At 35.6% G+C, this 18,363-nt stretch overlaps 1 protein-coding gene across 1 annotated transcript in view; it reads right to left on the bottom strand.

Annotated features, from left to right (window-relative positions):
• TOPAZ1 (testis and ovary specific PAZ domain containing 1) overlaps positions 1-18,363 on the bottom strand; it is a 38,587-nt gene that overhangs the window by 12,302 nt on the left and 7,922 nt on the right. The window contains 11 exon segments of the mRNA XM_027897872.1: positions 762-936; positions 1,933-2,002; positions 3,330-3,445; positions 3,726-3,818; positions 4,040-4,191; positions 5,338-5,401; positions 9,543-9,680; positions 10,406-10,491; positions 12,707-12,819; positions 14,599-14,660; positions 16,632-16,762. Coding sequence (XP_027753673.1) covers positions 762-936; positions 1,933-2,002; positions 3,330-3,445; positions 3,726-3,818; positions 4,040-4,191; positions 5,338-5,401; positions 9,543-9,680; positions 10,406-10,491; positions 12,707-12,819; positions 14,599-14,660; positions 16,632-16,762 — 1,200 coding nt within the window.

Below are 18,363 nucleotides of genomic sequence, written 5' to 3'. Positions count from 1 at the left end.
AAGCTGTGATAGCTGTTTAGTAGTATAAAAGCCTGTGGTCAGAAAGGTCATGTCACATATCTGAAATAAGTGTTCATCATGTTTTAGTAGTTGATACAGGATGAAAAACATCTGGCTCATCCCTTATAAAATGCTTAAATATCCCACTGACACTTCACTGAGCCTCTGTAATTTGTGAGCTTATTAGGAAGAATGATACAGATATGCAAATACAGGGGCACAGGGAAGAAAGGAGCAGTTAGAAGGTGTTTTGCGGACCCAGCACTTGGAGAAGCTCTCGGTTCTTTAGAGAATAATTCTAAAAATCCGAATTACTAAGAAAAAAAAAAAGGTATAAATTATGTATATAACGTAACCCTGCTCAAGGTGTTTTAAAATACACGACTAAATATATATATATATATAGACAACTCTCAAGTTTATTCACGACAATACTTAAATACATTTGCCTTTGTCCTGAGTATAGGCCATTCTTACTAAAAGACCACAAATTCTGAGTTCTTGATTCCACAAAGCTCAAGTGTTCCTCCTTCAGAATTTTCTTTGGACTTTAGGTGTAAGCACTATGGATTTTACTTCTAGTAGAAAATGGCTTCTATTGAACATTACAGCTGATTGCATTTGCAACTCAAGAAATTCTGAGCATTGTAACATAAAATTAACTAATAATCATAAAACTATACAAAATATTTTTTTATCTCTTTTAAAACTCTACAAAGAATAGGGATGAACAAAAACCATTTCTTGAATCTCAATTTTACCTGCATCAGCAAAATCACAGAAAGGAACTTCTGGTCTGTCTGTCTCAGAATCTTTGGTTAGTATTTCAGCAATAGATAAAAATAATTTCTGAAAATCCTCAAAACATTCACATCCAGTCTTTGCATTAAGATACAAAGTTCCCAGCTTGCTCCAATCCCTTTTTTCCATGCAATGCTGTGAAGAGGGCAAGGGATAAAGATAAGCAAACCTGCTTCCAGAACACCAAAGAGAAAATATATTGAAATTTGAGAGATACACCTGGGATAGACTTAAAGCAGAAAAAAGACAGAGATGAAATGCCACTGCCAAGATCCTTCATGTTTATATGGCACAGCTACATGCTGCCTAACTTGCATGGGCTGCTAATTACTTCTGTCCCTCAAGAAATACAACTTCTTTTTTCATGTCATGACCCCAACTGGGGAAGTTCATAATTTATCCATCCTATTTAAGAACTAGCACTCATCCAGTATTTACTATCCTTTTTTTTTTGGACATGATGCATACCAGATTTATGGTTATTTTCTATATGAGTTAGTTGTTTGCTTTCCAGATCACTTGGTAACTTTGGTGTTAAAGGAGTAAAAGAAGGTTCTTCCCTCCTCATATTTCAGTGTCTGGATCCGAGCACTATGTGTGATAATATGTAAACTATAACTGAGCATGATAAGTAATCTGACTTTGAATATGAAACACACAAGTGTCCAACTAAAGAATGTTTTATCTTATTTTCTTATTTTTTAAAGTTCCAGCTTAGTGTTGTCAATTGCAGCCTTTTACAATTGTGTGTTTTTATACCAGATGTGAATTCTATCTGCTGAATAATATAAAAAAATTTTTGGTGAGGAATGATGTAGCACTACCAACTACAAGCACAACAAATGTAAGGCACAGGAAATAATTGCTAAACTTATAAAGTATTTGAATTAGATACAAACCCAAGGTAGAAGTATGTAAATTAAAACACTGACATCACAGAAAAGCCAGTTTTCCCTTGCATGTTAAGCCCTCCCATTATGGCTTTGCATAAAAGCATTTGATCATAAGCTCAATATACTCAATAATACAGCCCACTAATTTAGAAAGGTGTAGAAATTGCTATTTCTTGTATGTTTAAAGGAAGGCACAGTTTAAGTATTCCAACAGGTTTGAAGAATGTACGTACTATACCTGAATTTCATTTGCTGCCAAGTTGAAATCAAAAAGCCAGTTCTTTTCACAATTGTGTCTTTCCTTAAATCTTTCATATGAAAAAAAAATTAATACTTAATTGAAGGTAAACAACAAAAGATGATATATGAACAATAAACTGATCTGATTTTTGATTCTGTTTACTTCACATCATGCAAACTGCACACTGAAAACACTCACAATCTTGCCAAGGGAAGCCAGTAAAAGTATTAAACAGATAATTGAGCAGAGCTAGTTTCACAGAACATATTCCCTTGTCTCAGCTGAAACACAACTGAAAAGGTTATAACTGACATAAAATGACAAGTACAAGTCACCTTCAAATACCTAAGAGCACAACACTTTATTCTGATGCCGCCACTGAAACGATGGATATATCTACCCAGTGCGATGCTACCACACAGAGATGCATAACCTACACAGGAACGCGCTAACACATGTAACTGAAGCAGCACAGGTGCTCAGGCTTCACAGACACAGACCATTTCTCACCTTCAGCTGAACTCACATACATACTGAGGCAACCTGGAAGAAGTCATTACTTTGTGGATCATATTCCCGATACAAAAAGTGATTAAAGTGACCTCCAGCATTTGTGGTAAAACTCAGAGATCTGTGCCTGAAAGTAATCTATGGGAAAAGTATGCAAAAGCAGCAAATAATTTCTACAGTTCTTTCAGGTGGAACGGTGGTGGCTTGTTTTCAGATAGAAGATGCTGTGTATTTGGTTTCCTCTAAGAATCAAAGGTATGTTTATGAATCACAAATTTAGTTTCTCAGCTTGCATGTGTGTGTGTATGATGCAGATGATACAAAAAAGAAAAAGGATCACAATCTTGTTGAAGCGATGGGGAGGTATCAACAGCTTTGGAACAGATTTGACATTTTGCCCAGCATAATCCAGCAGTGCTTAAATATGATCCTCCTCCCTAGCAGTGTTGGCACAAGTGTTTATCTAGTCACACCATAAGGGAAACTAGAAACTACTTCAGATTGTAACTAATCCTCGTATTGTCTAGAAGGGTTATTTTTCTGCAGAAGTTCTGTTTGCTTACGTGGGCATAAATGATATATTAAGCCACGACGTTTCAAATTTGACTAGTTTCATAAACCTGCAGCACAGCAGGGAGCAGATTGTACAATGATGGTTGATATGGAAAAAAACTAATAAATGTGGTCAGAATCTAAGTTTTGACTTAACAACCCTCGATCTCTGAAGCACAGTAGATTGACACCACTTTAAATACAATTAGGCATGATACGACAGCATTTTAATTCAAGACATCTTTTAAAGACTTTGCATAAATTTATAAAAATAGAATCTGAAGAAGGAACTAGACAGAGATAATGAGAAAAACAGTTCCTTAAAGACATACCTGGATTTTATGTTCAAAACAACACTTATTTCCCAACTGGAAACTTGCAATTGGTGAAGTAACTTAATAATATAGTCAAAATGGTCTAACTCAAGGAACATACCAGCATCAATGAGCTGTAATATCAAAAAGAGTAAGAAAAGTAAACATACAAAAAACTTGTTATCTCTTAATGCATTTTCAGAGGTAAGTGGCAAACAACATTGGGAAAAACACATCACAGTGAATCTTAGTCAAAAAAGCATGGATTAAATAAAAACCAGTACAACAAATTCAGCTACTCACAATAACACTTTTAATATTATTTCAGTACTATTTTTTTAAAGTAATATGTTTGAGCTTTAGAACAGGGAAAGTATTTCAGAAATTCCAACAAGCAGTAGTGCAAACTCATACCTTACAAAAGGTACGGATTAATGTAGGCACAGCATCTGTTAAATTCAAAGAAGCCACTTGCTCAAAAACTTTCAGAAGAACATCTTTAGATGGCTAATTTAGAAAAAAAAAAAAAAGAAAAAAGCACCATCAGTTTTGCTGTTCAATAACAAAGCTTAGAGATTTTATAATGGGAACTTTTGAACTGCTCCCCTCACCCAAGATTTGAGTACCAGAGTAAAACCAAACTAATTAATACAATTGGCATAATACTCAAACTTGGAGTTTGGAGAAATTATGGAACAAAGATTTAAAAATATTCCAAAAACACCTACCAGTGTCTTGATTTCTACTGTTACATTCAATATCCAAAATACTTCCTGCAACAAACAGTTCTTGAGCAGAGAAACAAGAAGATCATTCAACACTTGAAAAGCAAAATCCACACCAGGAACAACTTCTCTGTAATACTGCAAAAATATTCGAACTGAAAAAGCAATTAGGTTAATTTCACTTTGGGGTAACTGATGTTAACTATTTAAGCAAGTTATTTCCTTACATTTTAAATACAGTGTAACACCCCTTAATTATCCAAGATATTATGGGGTAGGGATATGGAGAAAAATGTGTGAAAGGATCCAGTTTGAATACAGTGTTAACCTGACTAGACCCAGACTGACTATTCTGAAATACCTCATATCATTCAAATGAGCACTGTAAGCCCTGTAGATTTCAAGAAAGCTTCACTGATTTGGTGCAGCACAAGAAAAATGCACGAAACCAGGTCAGATTTAGTATGTACGTCAAAGGCAGTAAGGCCTTTCCAGACATGAAGCTCTAGAAAGTGAAGTGCAGTGTTATGGTGGATGGTTTTACAACCTGTTGCACAGGTTTGCTTGATAGACACGTATCATAGCTTGGCTGGTATAATGTTACCCACATTAAAACACCCAGTATTTTAATGTGGGAACAACATAGCACAGGGTGCCACTGAGTCCTCTGTTCACCTTCTGCTACACTCTTGAGAAGCTCTCAAAAACTTAAGACTGCTCAAGACAGGTAGAAAAGGAATCACTGTCCAGAGTGAACAAATCCCAAACCAAAACAAAGCCCTTTCTGATTGAACTCAAAACCTCTGATGGATCTGCATCAACTGCAGTCCTTAAAATGGGTTAATCACAATTGCTTGTATATATGGTAACGTGTAAGGACTAAACTAAAGCTGTTTGGGTGCAGTAGCAACACTTCATTTTAAGAGCTTCATTCTAAAGTTTTTGGGTTTGTCATGTTTGGCTGGGGTCTTCAGAAGCACCTTAACAAAATCTGGGTTCTGTTAAACCTCCCTCCAACCCCAGTTATGCATTTCTACTCTCAAATCTAGTTACAGTCAGGCTAAGTTCGTTTTCTGTGGAAGTAAGTTTCTAACAACCTCCTGAGATAACTGTATATTTAAATTCCTAGCCTCATTGGGAAATTTAAACATGAAAATGCAGGGATTGAATATAATCATTTGAAATAGGAACTTCTTATTCACTGTTGAAGCGGTAACCATTTCTCTCTTGACAACATATTTTATTTGCTTTAAATAGCCTAAGTATAAAAGATACATCAACAGCTACTTACTCTACCCTACCTGCACGTTTTAGGAGGCCTGGTTCATTGATATTAATGTATGTCCTAAGAACTGCCATGCATATCTAGGAACACAAAAAAAAAAAAAAAGAGCAAAAAAACACTATAGTGAAATGTTACCTCAGTTTACACCAAACAAAAGAACTAACAACAAACACAACTTCTATTGTGAAATGACCTTTACAGTGAAAATGCAGTTACTTCAAGATTAGTATTAATGTGGCAGACTGTAAACAAATAGTAAGAAAGGTAAAGTGAAACATGGTAAGAAAAATTACATAGAACTAAGAAGTCAAAAACTCATCCAGATATGATGATTACACTGACAATCATAAAACTGATTATCACAAATAATCACTTATAAGGATATAGAACAACAAATTCACTAACTTCATCTAACGAAGCATTTCACCCCACATCTATTTAATAATAAAAAAAAAAAAAGCCCACGTGAGTTATTTGGTATTGGAACATTCTTTTCTTAACATCTTAATCTGTCAGCTTTGTGATACTTAACACATTTTGTTCTATCTGTGCAGATGAAGAAAAAAAGATTATTGTGTTTAAATCTTAGAATTCCAAGTTAGGGAAAAAACCCACCCACCCTTTCAGATATCCTTTGTCACTTCTAGAACATTAGTCTTTCTGCACAACAATGTAAATAGGTCATATTTAATACTATTTTGTGAAATAATGAAAAATCAAGAGACAGAGAACACCCTAAATTAGTAGTCATGTTATTAGAAAATTGAGTCAGGTTTATTTTTACATGTAACTTAAAAATTACACAGGATCTGCTCATGGAGTTTATTACACAGCAAATGAATTATCATCAAAGCTGAAGATACTGGCTTGTGGCCAAGACATCTTTCTTTTTTCAAAATCATTAACCTGTTCAGATCATCAAGCCCAAGAACACAAAAATTGTATGTCTAAGTATGTTAAATAGAAATCTTATTATTTTTACTTTGAAACAGTATCATAATGTTACTGAACTATAGTCCAAGATACACCTTTCAAAAAATCATGTCAAATTTTTGATCATTAATATATTTGAAGTGTGACTTGACAGTGGATTAACTCATTTAATCCAAATCTATAATCCCAGGTGGTTGAGGGCATTTCCAAAACAAATGTTCACACATGCTTATAGTAAGGAAATTAGTTTGCTTTCTTTTGGAATCTGTTTTTCTTCTTCCTTGGACTGACTCCCAAAAAAAGCCAAGATTGCATCTGGAGCTCTGACTGTTCCAAGTATTAGTGAAATTGCCTGGAAAACCCCCTTGTAGTAGTATTTAATCATGGGACATGTTACATTTTATTAGTAAAAGAAACTAAATGCGTTACTCCTTTACAGCTTCTAGAAGGCTTCAGTTGATTTAGCTGTTTCAACTTTAAAAGATGTAACTGCACCTACAGACCACGTAAAAATCTGAGAACCTCTAAATTTTGAGTTAACTGTAATAGATTTTGAATGAAGGTACACAAAAGAGATGATTCCTATTTTCAAAAGGTAGTATGAATCGCACCCTTCTGTCATCTATCAGTTGATTCCATGACTTGTTCAACATGACAATTTAATAAAAACCATAATAAAGGACTGTGTATCTTAAACAAGAAACCAGCTGTAAAGCACAGGAATTTACAAAATCCTTCAGCATCTTCCAGCCAGTGTACAGTCTGATGTTTAATAAGGGAGAAAACCTCATGCTGCAGCCTTTTGCTCAGTGAGATCAAACCCACGATCCTTTTACAGGCAATTCTGTGTATGAACCCTGTGTAATCTTGAAGATGCACATGCCCTATTAAACGTGGCTGAGAATGACCATCAAGTACAAAAGTCATTTAAAGGCTGTTAGAGCCAGTAACAGAAGGACAGTGTAAAGTCTAATTTGGTTAGGAATCCAGATTAAAAAAAACCAAACCCCCACCACAACAGACGGATATATGCAAGGCCCCGAAGTTGCAAGACAACAGTAATGAAGACAGAAATCTTACTATTTTATATTCCGTTCGCTTTCAGTTAAGAGGTTCATACGATCAAAGAAAAAGAAAGTATGAAGCCATAAAAAATAATCATTTCTTTAGTGGATATGAGTCAAAATAAAAGAGTAAGGTGCACAAAGCTAAAATAAAATCAGAGAAATACAGCTTGCATAAAGACACGTTTTCAAACCACTTATTGAACTGTGCAATTATCATCTGTGCTACACTCTAAAGTGCCATTTGAGCAAAACAATTTACTGTACTATGCCCACTGGCTCTTGCCCTTTCACTGTGCACCACTGAGAAGAGTTCAGCCTCATCTTCTTTACCCTCTCTCCCTCAGACACTGATACATATTGTTAAGACGTGCCCTCCCTTTAAATACTTCAGGGAGCATTTAAAACACAGTCTTAACCGTTTTGTTTACTTTGCCTAGTACAAAACAGAATTCACTGTTTGAAATTAAAGGCATCTTAAAAAAAAAAAAAACAAAAACCAAAAATAGTAATTTGTACAACTTGCTGAGCAAAAGAGTATGCTGATTTTCAAAATACATGATGTTTTTATAAATTAAATCACTGCTCTGTTGTGTGATCAATCGCAAAGTGTTAAATACTAGGAAGTTATGCCTTAAAGCATCAACCATTTACTTAATGAAAAGGAAAGAATATCCATTATGGAGAAAGGTACTTAAAATTCTGGTAGCAATCATCACTGGAAACAAAGCCATTAGGAAGTGGACTACCAGTCTGCATAGCAGTTCCTGGAGAGATGTATTTCCCTCATATATGACTTGATGACTTTGTTATTTCTTTACCTGTTTTCCATTGATGTACTTTGGTGCCACCATGAGGTGCTTGGCCTATTATCGTTTTGAAATGGATAGGTCTATAAATATATAAATAAATCTGCAAACAAACAAACCTCAAAGTATACTTTCAGACCACCAGTAAAGTTTGGCTAGGTTTGGTGGGCAGAATGGTAAAAGCGTGCTGGACTGCTGCACCACCAGTAAAATCAAATTTTTAATAGTTTCAGGCAAATAATTCTTTAAGGTGCCTGTATATAATGAGGCATTACAGACCACGATAATTTATATAAACTAGCTGAAATTTACTAATATTTACTACAGCCTGCCGAAGATACTTCACAATTGAGGAAAAGGGAAGTTGTCCCATACAAAACTAATCTCAAATTATCTTAGTATTTTTAAGATGTAATGTAAATTTTCAAAGGGTTTACAAAGCACTAGCAAAAAAAAAAAAAAAAGTAGCTTTTTTCCAGACATAGAAAGGAATACAGAAAACATCAAGAAAAATAAAACTGAATTACACTAATGTATTTTAAAAATTCTGATGCAGAAGATGGATAAGCTTCTTTAGATGTTTCTTGTTTTTAGAAACTACGTCTAACAGGTTCACTACAAATTATTTTTTACATTTTGATTCTGAAATGTCATACTGACACTAATGATAAAATTGCACTCATACCAAGAAGATGGAGGATAAGAAATATATCCTGTAAGACCTGATGAGGACAAGTTAAGGCATTTTTCACTGTTAATTTGTTTTGACATTTTTGTTTGCTTCCAAGTGACTTACAAAAGCCACCTGAGTCTTGGTTTCATAAAGCCAATTCTGAAATCTTATTACATGACTGCACAATTGGCTTGTCTTGCACTGTTCTTGGAAGTATTACAGACTCACAATGTCTCTGTTAAATGGTTTGAAAACACATCTACTTTGCCCATCACTGGAAAACTATTTTTGCTTGCAATTATTATGCGAATTGCCGCTCCATTTAAGGAGATTACAGCATCTTTAAACAAACATGCCCATACTGCACAAAACATGCAGGAAGTCATATACCATAGATAGCTTTTGACTTTAACAATACACACAAAGTCTCTGCAAAGGTTTGCTGAAAGTCTCTGATGCTCAGGACAGAAATGTCTCGGAATCTATGCATTCTACTACTCTATATTTGCACAGCCTAATTCTTACTCTTTTGCTGATGCTTGTTCTCCTAAAAAGTCTGCTAGTTCTGCTTTAAATAAACAACTTAAGAGATCTTGAGAGAAAGATTTTCTGGACGTTTCTTTCATCCATTGATCTCTGAAGTTTACTTCCTTTCCATACATAAATAAACAAAGGAGAGGATCTTTTGCGTTTAAAGTGTTCACACTTACAACCTGTTCCTAACTTCAATAAATCTTGTTACCTTTTCATCCCCTTGTTCAAGAACATGACAGAACCGACATCTTGCTCTTGTACACCCACGTGAAGTCATGAAATAGTATCTGCAGTATTTACGGGGCAAGTCAAGTGCATCGAGCATCTGCTGGACTGAATGAGAAGCCTGAAATAAAATAAAATTGCAACAAGCTGAAGAGATCAAATAAGTAGTACTTTTTAAATGCAAACACGCTCTTTTTTTTTTTTTTTTAGAATTTCAAAATAACTACAAATTATAAAGAAAAGCAAAAAATATGGGATATCTATAATTAAACCTCTGAAACAATCCTCTATATTGTCCTCGCAGCATTTCAAAGGGGACAAAGATCAATCTCTTGTCATGTTGTGTTAGTGTCTAACACAATAAAAGCCCGCTTGAAGACCACAGGCAAGGAGAATGCAAGAACTGATAAATGAGATGGACAGTGAGCAGAGGGGAGGAAGAAAGAGAAAGGTGACAAGCTACTGCATGGCCCTGAGAAGCGGTCTGAGAATTCTGGGGCATCAATGTCCTTTACCCTTTTTCAGTGCCCAGCATGATGGATAAAGCAGGCTGCCTTAAACATGTGAAACCCTGCCTGCTGTTCAGTTCTACAGAAAACAAGAAAAGCAATAAGCATTTTTAAATCTCGCTTAAGCTGAAAGTAAAATCAAGAAAGTGAACAGCTGTCCCATCATCACTGATTTTGTTCTCAGAAACTGCATTTACTCAGTGACAGTATCTTTAAAGGTGTAGAAACATAAATTTACATGGATTCACAATTTCTGACTCGATATATGGAGAACTGTCTGAATATCCCTAAGAAGTTTAGTGCCAAAGGATCAGAAATCAAAGATTTAATAACTCACAGGTGCATTTTTCTCCATCCTCCATGGCTCAAAATCTCCATAATTCTTCAACGGCTGTAAAGGACTTTTTTCTGAAGGTTTGTAACCTAAAAAATTAGGATGAGGGCAATAAATGGATCACATAATAAAAATGAATCATACCAAACCCACTCCAATTTATCGTATTTTCCTTTATATTTATAGTTCCTTCAAGTCACAGCAATGATTAATGGAAATTTGATTAATACAGTCTAAAGCCAGTAATTTAAGTTACAGTTTTCTGAATTATCCTGAAAGTGAGACTTTACACAAACTTTAAGAGTAAGCACATTTAATTTAAAAACTTCATTACTTTATCCAAGATTCCCAGTATCTAACTTACAGAGATAAGAAACGAAATAAAAATATCCAGAAGTTTAAATTTCAAAAGGAAAAATAACTCACCCATTTTATCAGTAATCTTTGTGTTCCTACATCACTAGCCATAAATTTAAACTGTTTTTTTCAGAATTGAAAGAAAATCTTTCATATTCTTATGTCTTAAGCAGTGCAGTAGCAAGCTGAAGGCCAGTGTAAATTACTGGTTTCTTTACCATGAAACTTCGTTTTATAACTTTAATGAAAAATGAATAATGTTAATGGAAGATAAAAGTTCAAATTTTCAACTCCATATCTAAAGAGAAATAAGAGCTTCTGAAAACCTTGCTTTCTAGGGTTCCCATCTGGTCTCTCCAAAGCACTGGGTGTTCAAAATGCAGGGTGCTTAACCCTTTCTGACAAACTACAGTTACTAAAGAGCATGAAATAATGAATGTTTTACTAGAGACTCGCACTAGGTACATGGTTCTCATTCTGCACATCTTTCTAAACAGAGAGGACTATCCCAGGATAGGAAGGAGAAACCTAAGGTAGAACAATTAAATATTTAATGTTATGTACTATCACAGTTACAAAACTTTGCACAGTGATGGTGGGCAGTTTGATAAATTTGGGTTTGGATACATTTAGTGACAAGACAGACTGAGAAAACAGCCAACCACTAACTGCAGAAAAACACACTTGGAACTTGATTTCAGAAGTCCTTCCTACAGATTCTTTCCATCCTCAAAGCAAGGAGTTTCTGACCAGGTCCCTTCTAGAGTCTGTACTCTCCCTGCTGACTGTAGGTCAAACTTGTAGGGAAGCAGGTACTAAAGTGATATAGTCAATCCTGCCTGCACAGTTCTGGGAATAAAAAGCTGTTTTGCCCTGTCCTAGCACAGAAACTCTTGCTTTGGCAACTGTTTCAAACGATTTTAAGAAAGAAGATTTAGAAGAACTCTTCAGAAGATGTAGACATTTTTAAGACCAAAGACAGGAGCAGTTTCAAACAACTGAGTCTGAAGAAGTATTTCACAGTTGCTTTTTACAGCATCTGTTTCTTGCACTTCCTGAAAATATTGTTAAAGGACATGATGATAAAATCATTCTACAAGCTCAGACTTGTAGCAGAATTTGAAACTAAGCAAGAATCTCTGTCACCGATCTTAATTCAGGAAATCCATGTTTATAAATATCTGTATTAATCAACAATTCTAAAAACATTAATTCCCAAAGCAGCTGTCGCAAAGAAACAGAATACAGTACCTATCCATAAGTAATCAATTCCTGGGTTTCTCTATCTTGTATGCCAAATAAACCACGCATTTATGTAAGGCTAAATGTCAGATTTACTATGTGCAGAGACTACAGTTCCATTACATTATGATTTCCCTGGTGGCAGAGACACTGAAGAGGTATCTGTCCCAGGTGTGAAATGCACTGAAGTGCTCTTTAGTAAATCTACATAATTTCCTTGATCCAGCCTAGCAAATGCCTCACAAACATTTGAATTGGCACAAACAACAAAGTTCTGACCTTCAGCAAAGCGGGTAAATCACTTTAGGAAGTTATGTTAACAACCACCAACCAAGAAGATCTGCAGTCATGTTCTCTGACCACAGAGAAAAACAAGTTACTTGCTGATGACACGGCTCAAACAAACATAATGTGTCAAACTACTCAGAATGCAGACACTGCTGCACCATTAAAGTATCTGAGAACCATGAATGGCAAGATAGAATGACTGCTATTTGACACTACCAAATAGAATTCTGCTAAAAAAACAAACCAACACCCCTCACTAACCTATCATACGAGAGCTTGCAGTTTTGCTTTTACATATGCAAACTAAAATTCCAGCCAACACCTTCAGGAAATGAAGACTATCCATAAGATTTTACAGGTAAATAAAGCTCATGAAAAAATAAATTCTGGAGGGTTCACCAATACAGCATACAATACCATTTGTCCAGGATTTCATCACTGTAGCTTCACTGAAGATATTTACTTTTGGGTCATTCAGTGGTGATCCTGATAGCAATTCACAGTTCACAAGATCTTTGTATTTACAGTCACTGTTGAGTATTAAAAAAAAAATTTAAATTCTTTAAGTAAACAGGTGTTCTCTCATATACTGTATGCCTAAAAAGAGGGATTAACTGTATAAAACATGAGAATTTCTTTCATAATTTACACAACACTTCAAAACTTGCTGTAAATTTAAACAGTTAGCAGTCCCAGCAACTTGACTTTCATTACTCGCATTGCCTGATCCAATTTAATTATCATTTTAGCTCAGACTGTTCTGTCCTAAAGCATAACCACATGAAATTCAATAAATACGTAGAAAAGGCACCTGTGAACCACTTTTGAGTTTTGGGGGTTTTTTCCACTAAGCTGACAGGAAGACTGAGATGATTTCTCTCCTCTCTGAAGAAGCACCTACTTTACCATAGTCTCTGATGTAATATCTGCCAAAGGAGTAAACCACAAAGCTTCTCAAATTACATTTGAAGAACCAGCTGTTTTTCTTTTCTAAAACCTGATTCTAATGGGCAGAAGATTTAGGTGATTTCAAAGTGAACTCCAATTTAGGACTGTTCTTTAACTATCCCAAATATTCAAGATAATTAAACTACTAAAATGTAATGTTTTCAAAAATAACCTAAAAATATTGTTAGCCAAATACTTGGTATTCTCTTTCTTCTTTGGAAACAAAGCCACGGGTAAAAAAATCATCCCCTTTCATGAGATCTTCCTCCCCTCCCCCTTTCAATTAAGAATCCTGCTCCAGTAAAAAGGACACTCCAGCCTGCTTGCCCTCTGGAGACAGAAACAGCATTGCTGTCCCCTATGAGGGGCACATTCTAGCTATTTCATACTTCTCACAGCCAGGATAATTCAAATAGTTCCTAAAGTGCAGGCTGTTTTCAATACAATTTGAAATGAAAATGCTGTGGCAGAGAAGAAGAAATTCTATCTAATAAACCCTAATTCTTCAAGATCAATCTTTATTTTTAAATGCATTGGGTTGGTTTCCAGAGGGGAAAAAAATCTGCAGATTTAGTTACTCAGAAATTTCAAGTTACTATGTAATTTTGTTTTTTATACTTCCTTGTGATGCCAGCCTCAGATCTGATAACAGGATTCTCATAGTAACTTACCTTCAGGATAACAATCTCAGATCTCTTTTTAATCTAGACATGAAATGACACACAATTTTGCCAGGGACTGTAAACTATATAGCTCTGCAGTCAATTTATTTTTTTAAGTAACAGCATCACTGGAAGTGGAGTCTGCTAAATAAGAACAGCAACTCTGTTTTCTTCTACATGAAACTTTGCAATGGTAACATTTTTTGGGTAAAACTAGAGAAAATAGTTTGACTCCAAATGAAGGTCTCTTCTTTAACCACACAAGAGTGCTGCATTTCAACTAAAGTAGTGAAGTAATGCAGAATCACTTGCCCAAACATATTTTAATCAGCATAATCTATTTATTCCATATCATAAAGAAGGTACATTTAAACAGTATTTTACCAGGAGGAGGAGTTTGGATCTCGCTAGTGGATTAATGAAAACACACAGTATTCTCCATTAACAGACTCCTGACACAGCTCACACCTCCCACAGATTGTGAATGGTGTTGGAAAAAACCCAGTACTCTTCTATGTCACCTGATGTTTCTGATTATTTTGAAAATTACTCTGTGTCCTGGTTCTGGTCAGGACAGGGTTAATTTTTGCAGTAGAAAAATTGAGTTAAATACTGATGGTGTCTTGGTAAAAACATCATGTTTTGTTTGTGCAGTAACTGAGGAACACACAGGTTACATGAAGGACACATTATATATACCTTTTTTCAGCTTCACTCTTTTTTTCTTGTTTAACATCAGGCACTCCATCTGCAAACTTGAACTGTGAAGACATCTAAAGGTTATTTTCAGGTACAGCCAAGCACTACTAAGCCTGTTATGCTTTACTCTACACACTTAAAACTGTTAGTGGTGGTTGAAAGGTGTGATAATATAGCCTTGACTGTAGAAACTGTAATTTGAATTGTAGGGTTACTCTTACAACAAGTTTTAAAAGGGACACATTGCCATTATGCTCTTCATCTTTACAACAGTGATTGTTAATTGGGAAAAAAAGCGATGTGACCGTCTTGACTTCTCTGCTCCCACTGATAATCCCAGAAATTTTTAGGCCTGCTGCCCAATTTTAACTGCGCCTGACAGATGTGTAGAAACCCACAAAAGACATTCCATCAAGTTTGATGACATTTAAAGCTGTACCAGGGAGGAATTTAAGGCTTTTGCTCAGCTGTGTACCACGCTGTACAGTTAAAAATTCCCCAAAGATATGGAGAAAATAGCGCCAAATATATTTGGGGGTAAGAATCTGAAAGGATCGTTCGTTGTTCATGGATGTAACTGGAACTTCCCATTCTATCACAAATTTATGATAGCCAAAGAATAGATGCACTCTCATGGGATTTCCAAACTTCATTTTAGCAGTTCCCCAAATGTTTATAGCACTTTCTCCAAGGTTAGTTTTTGTCCTTCTCACAGAATTATCAATTGGAAAAGCCATGAGAAAAGCAAAATACAGAAATCATCCCAAATGGTAGAGTACTTGTAACAAGAGTTCTGCCATTGCATTCCCTGCCCAAGCTGGCACAGCCAGTTTTCTGTCCACATGCAGAACAGGTTTAGGGCTTAGCACGTATTCTGTGGCCTAAGTTTGGTTAAGTCAGAGGTTTGGCTGAGATTATTTGCACATAATAATTGTGCCCAACACAGCACAGAAAGGCAAACAGTCGGACAGTGGTTTTATAAAGACAACACTATGAAGCAGCCCAGCTGGGACTGACCTGGCAATATTGCAACAAGTACTACACCTTCAGCAAACTGTACTATTTGACAGACCTTTTTAGTTTCTCTAAGAGGTCAGGGAACAAAGTGGCACTGTTAACTTTGTGAATCGGATGTTAGCAGCCCAAATTCCATTCGCTGAAGGAAATGTGTCTATTCTTCTAAATAATGATTTTGAAAAGGAGACCGATTCTCTGCTGTTTGATTAACTCCTTAATTACTTACCAATTTTTAACCATGTAAATTTTAAGTTTAATTTACCCAGTTAAAACCATTATCCTACTCTTGAAGCAGTGGAAAACAGTAAATGCTATCAGCAGCTATGTCTGAGCAGCAGAGAGGTGAAAATTCCAATCCCTTATTAAAGAAGTAAACACTATAAAACTTCAGCAAGTATTAAAAGACCTAGACTTATTATTTAGAAGGGCGAGGACAGAGAGACCAGAAAGGTCAGACAAAGTCAGTGAGCATGAAAATGGTTTAACATTCCCTCTGAACTGCCAGGAAGTCAGTATGTTAATGTAATGGCCCTTCTGCCCACTGCAATGAGACACAGAAGGATCCTCCATGGAATTATGATGGCTGTGCAGCTCCCCAGCTTTCCAATGCCATACCATCCTTCAGAGATTGTGTGGGGAGAAGCATTTAACAGCAACTTTTAAAACTCGGTATGTTGTGTAAAAATGTCACAGTAGTAGTAGTACTCTTAGGTGTTCACTAAAAGAGTAATTTTCATACCGTTGGTGGTACACCACTAAAAACTGATACAAGAATATCCTGTTTCATTTCAAATGTGAAGATGAATTATTAGTAACAACAATAACAACAAAAAAAATCAAGTTAAGTGAAAATTACATTGTCAATTGCACAGAAATCTATGAAACGCTAATAGTCTTTTTATTACAGGAAATTAAAAATTTTGTTGATAAAACAGCATTAGTAATTGAAATTATCAAATTGTGTGGAGTGTAATTTCTTAAGATATTTAAGGACAGAAAGCATTATTTCTCAGTACCTTTTCATTCACATCAAAACTCTTCAAAAGTTCATCCAGTTCACTTGGTTGCCCATCTTTAAGGAAGTCCTCAGTAACATCTCCCAAAGGACTGCTTCCCCTGGAGGAGTTGTGGGTTTTAATATCTTCAGCTGAAAATGTATAAACACATTGCTTTGTGTTTCCCATGCTAAATATTACAAAGTCTTAATATTAATGACATTTAAGAACTCCTAGGACTTCCTAAGTGTGAAATTTATAAGGAAAAATACTTCACTTTTAAGGCAGGAACCATTTCAAATAAATATTAAGCTGAATCTGCAATTAAAATTCTATCCAGGTTGTATGTACTGTAATGGTCCCTGTAGAACAGTACAACAGGTTTATTTATAGAATACTGAATTCAGTATTTTAGAAATAAATTCAGTTACGCTTTTTTATTAAAGCCCAGCCAAAGATATGTGTGGTAATTTGCTAGAAAAGGGCGTAAGTTAATTGTAATGACACAATGCTCCGAGAATCTCCAAATTCCTGTAATACAGTAAACTCAGTAAGAATTCAGTGTCAGGAAATTTCACCACCTTTTGCAGATGCCACAGGAAATTAATAAAACACCTGACTGCAATCTCCTGAAGCAGCTGTTGATGTACAACAGAAAAGTTCTGCATAACAAAGAAATTCATGTGAATTAAAGTTCCACTGCACTGTGTTGTCCAGATGCAGGACGAAAGAATCAGATTAATATTGGAAAGGCACCTGTCTTATAGTGACTGATCTTGCTCTGATCACCAGTACAAGACACACATCTGGCAAGAGACAATGTACGTAAGATTTCCACTTAAAAAGTGAAGAGGGTTGATGTCATCCAGGGTACTTTAATAGTAGTAATTTTTTCCTGCTTAGATGGTGACGCCACTGAGGAAAACAGCCATGAACTCACTATCTAAGACATGACACCAAAACAATAATTAATTTTATTTACAAAGCAATAAATCATTTTAATTACTAAATAAAGTAATCTACATAATGCATAGTCAGTAATTACCAAAAACAGGCACTTTCTTTTGTTCTGTGCGGGTCTTTTTTGAAAGTCACACAATAAACATTAAGTTACCATGTGCATGTTCATCTAAGACTGTGAGGTGATCCTAAGTTTCTCATATCTGGGAAGAAGGACTTACTGAAGCCTTTTTCTTTATCTTAAGCACCACAAAAAGAACCAAAGACTTTAAGCCTCAAACTTCACTAGAACATGTAGAACATGAAGTAAAACAAGAAAATGCAGAAGTGACTGAATAGTACAGGACTTGCTCCAAGGTTTGATTTTAATCACCTCAGTACTGCAGATGCATGGCACAGGCCCTTCTGGCTCCTTATATCACCAGAGGCCTAACTGTGCACTTCCTCCCCCTCAGGGAATTTGTTTCTGTTTCTTAGTATCTGAGCTCTTAAAACCTCATTACCTTTTATTTTGCCTTCTGATCCCTGAAGCCTGAACCCTGCTCTGCCCCAAATAGTCACTAGTCCCTCCTTTCTCTCCAAGAGATTACATCTGCCCAAACCACTCTTTCTAGATGAACATAAATCATTAACGTGGAAAACCAGCACAAGAGGTACTGTCACAAGCATCTTGCAAGCCTGCAGCGAAATCAACACATAATGTCAGATTAACAGCAAGCTGACAAACTGATACCAGAAAGGGAAACACCGTGAGCCTTCAAAGCCAGTCTCAGCATTCTGTGTGTTCTCTACT

This window comes from Empidonax traillii, unplaced genomic scaffold (genome assembly GCF_003031625.1).
Source record: "Empidonax traillii isolate 1590-97213 ecotype Southwest subspecies unplaced genomic scaffold, ASM303162v1 scaffold19:size3308961, whole genome shotgun sequence".
Classification (NCBI taxonomy): domain Eukaryota; kingdom Metazoa; phylum Chordata; class Aves; order Passeriformes; family Tyrannidae; genus Empidonax; species Empidonax traillii.
Note: the sequence above shows the minus strand (reverse complement) of the source record. Positions and strands in the feature narration are given on the sequence as shown.